Source organism: Juglans microcarpa x Juglans regia, chromosome 2D (assembly GCF_004785595.1).
Source record: "Juglans microcarpa x Juglans regia isolate MS1-56 chromosome 2D, Jm3101_v1.0, whole genome shotgun sequence".
In the NCBI taxonomy this organism is placed as follows: domain Eukaryota; kingdom Viridiplantae; phylum Streptophyta; class Magnoliopsida; order Fagales; family Juglandaceae; genus Juglans; species Juglans microcarpa x Juglans regia.
This window is the reverse complement of record NC_054596.1, coordinates 38668691-38677046: the sequence shown is the minus strand read 5'-3', so window position 1 is coordinate 38677046 and position 8356 is coordinate 38668691. Positions and strand designations below refer to the sequence as shown.

At 37.3% G+C, this 8356-nt stretch overlaps 1 protein-coding gene across 2 annotated transcripts; it reads right to left on the bottom strand.

Annotated features, from left to right (window-relative positions):
* Window positions 1-1164: 1164 nt before the first annotated feature.
* On the bottom strand, window positions 1165-3168 carry LOC121248761 (uncharacterized RNA-binding protein C17H9.04c). Of its 2 annotated transcripts, XM_041147315.1 has the most exons (4): window positions 3015-3168; window positions 2039-2359; window positions 1597-1667; window positions 1165-1432 (listed from the first exon to the last, which is right to left on the bottom strand). In XM_041147315.1, the coding sequence occupies exons 2-4, from the start codon at window positions 2347-2349 to the stop codon at window positions 1419-1421; spliced, it is 396 nt and encodes a 131-aa protein (XP_041003249.1). In that variant the 5' UTR covers window positions 2350-2359; window positions 3015-3168; the 3' UTR covers window positions 1165-1418. The 2 variants fall into 2 exon arrangements, with proteins under 2 accessions (XP_041003249.1, XP_041003250.1); XM_041147316.1 differs by lacking the exon at window positions 1165-1432 and having other exon boundaries at window positions 1592-1667.
* Between the last annotated feature and the right edge of the window lie 5188 nt (window positions 3169-8356).

Here is an 8356-nt window from a genome sequence, read left to right as displayed (position 1 = left end):
TATGCAAACATATAATTATTCTATTCCACTTAACCATCATTATCTAAAAATATTTGTTAGAATTTATCTTTTTTTTTCCTATGCATTAAATTATTGATTGATCAATTTTTTATAAAAAACATATTATTTTTTAAAATAACTATTTCACCTAACTAGGCAAATGTGCGTTGCACGTTGCTCCTGTCCTATATATATGCTAGCTGTGTGCTGGGGAACGTCTACATGCATTTGAAACTGCATGGGTCATTGCTTTTTAACATGCACGATCTGCATAGAGCTGCATGCATGCATGCAGCCTAGGTAGCTAGCTAGAATCTCTAATTGGAAGCTAATTAGTGATGGATTGGAATATCGAGGGAAGATCAAGACTACGATCATCACATAAATGGAGTTGCTTTTTGACCAATATTCTGCGCATCCTCAAAGTTTCCATATTTAAGTCGATGATCAGATCAGAAACCCAGAAGAAAATTATGCTAATTGAAGTTCTAAAGTTTAGTTGGAACTTTATTTAAAATTAGCGAAGGGTAGAATATATGGAAGTACGTACTAGAACTTAATTATTTGCGTTACAATCCATCTCGATCGCTATCATGAAATGAATGGCATAATTCTGGCCTAGCCAGCTGGCGAATTTGAGGTTGTGTTAACTTCAGTGATCATGCATTACATTGAAAGGCAGAACTAGTAATTAGCTAGGGGAGGCTCGATTTGATTGACTCAATCTGGACTATATATATATAGTTCTAAAGCGGGGGGGCATCTGGTTCTTATCTGCATAAGTATTTGTGTCGACGCGATTTGATGCTTAAAGGGATCATAAAATTATCGGTCTTAAAGAAAGCCTGACATTCGAAATGAACAACTCATGACTGAGGTTCGTTGAATCCTTTGTTTTTATTCTTATTCTTCTAAGATCTTTTGATCCATTTTTTACATTGGTTGGGTCCAAAGCTCTAGTACTGGTCCATGATCAGGACTTGAATTTCTCTGTTGGTCATGGCAACCAGAACTAGGCTACAACATTCATTGGACCACCTCACGGCCTGAAGTAGTCTCCAATTATAAACGTACCCCACATGCACAACCATCATATTAGAGAGAGAGAGAGAGAGAGAGAGAGAGAAGCTAGGTATTAAAAACATAGTACCTGCATATATTAAATAGAAAAGAAGGGATTTCATTAACTTCATGTACGTAAGAACATCTTTGCACGTCCAAACATTAATGAAGCTACAAACCCTTCCTATCGCGAACACATGGCTATGCTTATCTAAAAGAGCCTTTAACAATGTTCACTCTAGAGCTTAATTATCTTCAGAAAGAAAAGCGAGAAAAAAAAAAAAAAGTGTTTGGTCGGGGATCAGATAAGAGAGATATTAGTGATTTCACACGAGAACCTTCAAAAGCCTTGCTCATTAAACTGCACCACCTGAAAATAGAAGGAAGAGTACCTGTATTAATAAACAGCTAGATGAAATCATGTGCTAGCTAGCTAGCATTTGTGCACGACATGATGTGAATTAAGCGCGCCATTGATCATGATTCAGTAGCAAGAAAAAGAAAACACGACAAAAATGACTGAATGTATCTAACCAAAATCCTTTGGTGTGTTGCATTTGTAGCATTCCGTCCTGCTAGCATAATTGTGCACTCCACATCCCATTCTGTCCCATTCAAAGTTCACTCACATAAACAAATGATAATGCTATTACACAATATATATGCGATACAATTTCTTGATGCATGAGGGAGATCATCAGGAAGAACTGTGAGGGGGGTTAAAGAATGAAAATACCATTATTTCATGAAACGTACGCCAAATTCTGAAAACTAGAAACGAAACTATAAGAATCAATTAATCATGATCTTGTTAATTGTGGGAAATTGTTCTATGATCATAGTAGTTTATGTTGCAACAATGCTGACTATTCTGCTATATATAATCAGTATGAGACGATGGCCAGGACATGATTTGTTTCTAAATTGGTAGACTGTTACGGAAGACATGAGGAAGTGAATGCATGTGTAAAGTTACCTAGTGCAAATCCAGTCGCCAGTTTTCCAACCAGGTGGGACATGGCTGGCAGCGGACCCATATCCAGCTGCAGCATAATCATGAGTTTTATATGCACCGCACCTATAGCAGTTTGATCGGCTGGCATAGTTGTGAGAACCACAATTCATGGCATTGCAAAACCAGTCCCCTGCCAACACCTCTGTCGTGTTATATGTGGATGGATCCGGGCCTCCGTATTTTGGGTATCCACAACGTTGGCATGCATCCCGCTTTTTGAAATTTGTGTGCTGGCAGGCACCGCACATCCAATCTCCTCCTGACCAGCTCATGATGATTTTTCTGTATGCATAAAACGCAGAATAAGGCTAGGATATATTATAATTAGAAGCAGCACCAGAATTTTTTTTTTTTTTTTTTTTTTTCTGTATTAAAGATAGCCTTTATACTAATGTAGTTTTGCATTAATCTTTCTATGCGCATGTACCTGAACTTTGCTCATACACCACTCTCTTATACATCGATCGTTGATATTACATGTGGTTGTTATATTAATTGTAAACTTTAATTGTAATTAATGGTATGGGCAAGAGATGTGTACGAAAAAGATGTGTACAGGAGTAGGTATGCAAATAATGTTTTGTATATGATTAGATTGGCTTATAAACTGCATCCTGCATCTTACTAGCTTGTCTCTAGGACCGGAGTGCTAGCTTGAAACTGCATCTTAACTCAAACATGCATGTCGGCCTTTTAGTAATTAACAAAGGTACGTAGCATTATATATAGTACTTATTAGCCTATATACGTTCTTGAACTCAATGTTAATCAACACCAATTAGCCATAACAAAGAATAAAAGAAAAAGGGAACACATGGCCAGCTATATCATATATATATGATCGATCTCCACATAGCCACATAAGGTTGATGATCACTAGCTAGGACAGCAGTTGAGAAGGATACATAAGAGAGAACTGAAATATTAAGAAGCTCACCTTAAGGAAAAATGAAGGGTTGAGGAATTAGTAGAGAAGCAGCCTCTGGTTTGGCAATTAGAAGTAGTAGGGATATTTGTGATTAATACAGGTGGGTGATTTGGGTGATTGGGTTGGGAGGCTATTTATACCACTGGCAAGGGGCTTTATGGCTTCATGCGTGGGGACCCTGAATGTTCCTTTTCCAATCCATGGAGATTGAATTGGTTTCCTTAAGTGAGGTTCCAAAAGTAGAAATACTTGTTACTGATTTGGGATAAAAACTGAAAACCTCGCTATTATCTATATATGCATGCCACCCGAGAATTATTCCTGGGAAAGGGCTTGCAAAGGTTGAAACTGGCCGGGCGCTAAGTGCATGCAGTGCATTTGATCTCCAAACAAAAATTCTACTCACGCACGCCCCTGATGTTTACACGATTCCCTCATGCATTATTGCAGGAAAAAAAGAGTTGGACACGTTATTCTCTTCTCCATATATATCCACCCTAGTTAGGTGTTATGAGGGGAAGCTCTTATATATTTGGATTAATGTGGCCCCGGCCATCCCCATCGTTTATTGATCATCACATGATCATCATGTATGGATGGTTTTTTCCACTCGCTCAGCCTACCTGGATGCATACGTACTGTAATATTCTTCCAACTTGCATATATCTATTCTTCTCCTCCTTTTTCTGTGAAGTACTAGCTACCAGCTTGAATCATGATGTAGCCATACCGTGGGTGTGATAAGGGCATGCATGCATCATGCACGATGCAAGCATGCCCTTGGGCAAGACGAACAACACAAAAAGTCGGCTTTTACTTTTAAAAGCAAGAGGTCTATTCAAGGATTTGGGGAAATTAATAAAGAGAAAGCCCAAACTAATTTGAGTAATCCAATAGCAAAAGCCTCATCCAAAGTACTGTACCAAAATAAGTTATATATATATGACCTAAAACTCTAAACCTAGTTGGAGTTAATCTAAAACTAAGTCGGCTATTAATTAAAAACATGCATTAATATCTTGTCCAAGCAATCGATCAACATTCAACATGACTAAGAGTCGACCCGGCCTAGAAGGTTTTTCCCGAGTTCGATCGCTTCCAGATCAAGTGTTAATTGGAATCGCGCGACCTGGTACGTAAGTCCGAACGCTTATGTCAATTTCTAGATTCCTTCAAGAAACCAAAGACAACTTGGTTAATTACACTACATATAATTAATATATACACCTATATATTAATACAACCACGTGAATCAACTGGTTGTAAGGGGGGGGCTGAGGGAAAATTGTTTTCATGGGGGATCGAATATAAGATTCGTGTGAGTGCAAGTCCAAAAATATTCTGCCCTTCCTAGCTTGCTCGGCTTTCCTTTTGGCAATAATTGAAATGCCATTCCAAGAATATTCATATCCTTTAGCCAACCTTTCCTTGTATACGCATGCCTGAATTCTATTGCGACGTGACGGCCTAGAGCTTTTATAACCATGTGCATGGAAGCCTTTGACATATGTATTATTTGAGTGTGTATAATTTAAATGGGTGTGTACGTATTATATGTATATACAATAATTATATGTATACACACACACACACACACACACACACACACACACACACACACACATGACCATACCTATTATTTTATGCTCTTCAGGTTCCTCCTGCCTGGCTACCTGCCACAGGCCAGCTTGTTACACCATCGAATTTGAGAGAAAAATATCTGATCTGCTCCTTCTAGAAAATCAACCTTTACAATTTTTTAAAGAAAAAGGGAATGTGTTAGAAGCAATTTTATAAGAACAAGATTCGCGGCAGACCGACGCAGAGCATGAGGGCAGAATGGGCGTGACAACCTGGTCGATCTGGTACGTAGTTTTCTGAAAAGTTGTGCTACAGTATTGAAGTTAAGATTCCCTTTACCTCTAGCTCTGGATTGCAACATGACAAACAAGTTTTCTATGTGGGCAGGAGTTAATGTATTTCTTTGATTATATATATATATATAGCAACTCATAATATTCTTTGAAAAGGATTATATTCCTAATTGTCTACCCAGAGATACAGTCCTATAAATTATCTAGAATTATTATATACAGATGCATCTGCACAGCAATAAAGCTCGAATATGAATAAAAAAAGTTACAAAGTTTTCATGCACCTAAACATCACAAGATATGATTAGGTAACTCGAGTTACTATGTATGTTAAATTCATTAAGTATTTTATCATGAGAAAGATTATCAATTCCATCATGACTAGGAGCAATATTATATACTCAGCCACATGAACATGATGTCTCTAATCCCAATGTTGGGCTTGGCTCAGGAAAGGACTATACATGAATCGGATCATTTTTTATGAATTATGTTTGCCCATTTTCCAGAACTTTCTCAGATCAGTAGAGATGATCACTGCGCATGCATGCCACATTTAACTGATCATGGACTACTGCAGTAAATTAAATGTGATTATATTAATTATCTTATAAATCAAAGTGATGTGATTTTCAAAATTGTCAGGGCTATTCGGAGCAAGTAATTCTTTAGGCCGAGTTAGAATGCGGGTGTAGGCTAAGAAAATCAATGGATGCATGGGAATATGAAGATTGCACATTTTTGTATGATCTCATTGATTGAGGCCTCAGACGGGAACTAATAATATTATATATTGCATTAATTATTCATGATCTAGCTATGAGAAATTAAGACTGCAAGCAAGTATGTTTAGCGAGCCCCACAATATCAAATATTCTGCAAATCATCTTAATTATATGGTTTCCATGTTTCCTAGCTGATGATCAGCTACGTACCGATTAATAAAATGAAGCCCTACGGCCTGCTGCATGCACTTGGGTACAGATAAATTAAACGAATGTTAGAGCTAGCGCATGCTTTGCAACCCATGGAGACATGATGTATCGATCCAAGGGACCAAGAAGACAACATACTTTATCAAAAGGATTTAACCCTTGGAAATTAAAGCTAGCCTTCTGCAGCATGCATGAGCGTGGACGTATATATGCATGAGAGGTCCACACCTGATTTGTTCATGATAAGGCAATAACATTGATCAAATCAGCAAAGAAGAGATATATAATTGGCAAATAATGCAGCTAGCTAGCTAGCTTGCGTTTTGACCGACGATTCGATAAGGAGGAATCATAATCGATCGCCATACATCTTTTTTTCTTTTCTTACCAGACATGATGAATATTCCAAATGAAAAACCATAGTCATTATTGCACCCCCACAATCCTTATAATATATATATATTCTCCATGTGTGACTAACTTTTAAAGGGGGGCTTTTTCTCTTCAATAATACTTAAGAGAATCCACATCCTAACGTCGACACTTCACACCGAAAAACCAAAAAGGAAAAAAAATAGACGTTGCTTTTGAATTTTGAATATTCCCATATATATATATGTTGCTCTAACGAGTTGATATTTTTCAGCTAGCTCATGGTCTGGAAACCGGCCTATTAATACAAGTTTGGACCTGGGCGTAGGCAATTACAATTTGAGAGGTCGCTTTCCGATATGGGATTTGATAATTGATAGATGCTTGATCACTATTTATAATAATAATGGTCAATGTATATTACAAAATTTCCCATCACAAAAAGTTGCATGCATGCCCGCCATTGCCCACCCCATTTACATATCCTAGCTGTAATTAAAAGCATGGAAAATGACTAATTAATATGTAAGTTGCCAATTTCAACCAAAGTTGTAAAGCATCTAGTACATGCACTTTAATTTGATTAACTAATAATTAAGCTGCTTTCAGTTGAAATTAAGCATGCAGCTAGCTCCCTGGCCTGCATCCCGCCCTGAACAGAACTTTTGCCGGAGGAAGAAGGCTAGAAGAAGCTGCTAATTTTCCTACCTAGATCTCTACAACCAATCACCTCCACTTTAGCTGATCTCTTCCTTCCAACCCTCCTCTCCCCATGATCTTCATGTTAAGAAACTAATGAAATGACTCATTTTGATAAGTTTTGAACTAAGGGGTTTGCAAGTTCTGTAAATTTGCATTAAAACAAATCAGAGTACATATGTGCTCTTTTATACAAGCCAAAAAAGAGGCGGGAAAAATAAGTTTAAAACTAACTAAACTAACTAAGTGAACTAATATAACTTGGTTCACAACTAAACTAAATAAACAGAAGAAAAATACTTCTAATACCCTCCTATCAACCTGGAGCATGAATGTCAATAATGCCCAGCTTGGAGAGCAAGGTAGAAAACAATGGAAAACCCAATGGTTTAGTGAAGCAATCATCAAGCTGAATGTGAGAGTTAACATGAAAAATTTTGATAGAACTGTTTTGAATCTTGTCACGAACAAATGACAATCGATCTCTATATGTTTTGTACGTTCATGGAAGACATGGTTAGCTGCAATATGGATGGCAGACTTGTTGTCACAATACAAAGTTGCTGCACTTGAGTGATTAACTTGTAAATCCTGTAACAAAGAGATAAGCCAAACTAATTCAGAAACTGTATTAGCTAAAGCTCTATATTCAACCTTAGCTGATGATCTTGAAACCACGGATTGTTTATTTGATTTCCAAGAGATAAGAGAGCTGCCAAGGAATATGCAAAAGCCTGTGATAGATCTTCTGGTGTCTTGACACTTTGCCCAATCAAAATCAGCAAAACCAATGAGTTTTAAGTTTGAATTGGAAGAAAAAAAGAGGCCTTGACCAGGTGAGTCTTTGATGTATTGAAGGACTCTATGAGCAGCATGTAAATGAGGTAACCGAGGAGAATCCATAAACTGACTTAATGTGTGAACTGCAAAAGTAAGATCTGGTCTGGTAATGGTGAGGTAGAGTAACCTGCCAACCAATCTTCTATAAGGTTTGGGATCTTCAAGAAGAACACCATCAAATCTGGACAACTTTAGATGTTGTTCCATAGGTGTTTTAACTGGTTTAAAACCAAGGAAACTAGTACCTGATAATACGTCTAAAGCATATTTTCTCTGGGACAAAGAAATTCCAGATGTATTCCTTGCTACTTCGAGGCCCAAAAAATACTTCAAAGGTCCAAGATCTTTAAGTTTAAACTTTTGATCAAGGAAAGCTTTGAAAGTATTAACAAAAGTCACATCATTGCTGGCAATAAGTATGTCATCGACATACACTAATAAAGCCATGAAGCTAGTGCCCTGAGTGTTTGTAAAAAGGGAAAAATCTGTCTTGGATTGCATAAAACCAAGAGAAATGATTGTAGAGGAAAACTTAGCAAACCACTGCTTGGAAGCTTGCTTCAATCCATATAAAGACTTATTCAATCGACATACCCTTTTATCATTCTTATCACCAAAACCAGGAGGTAAT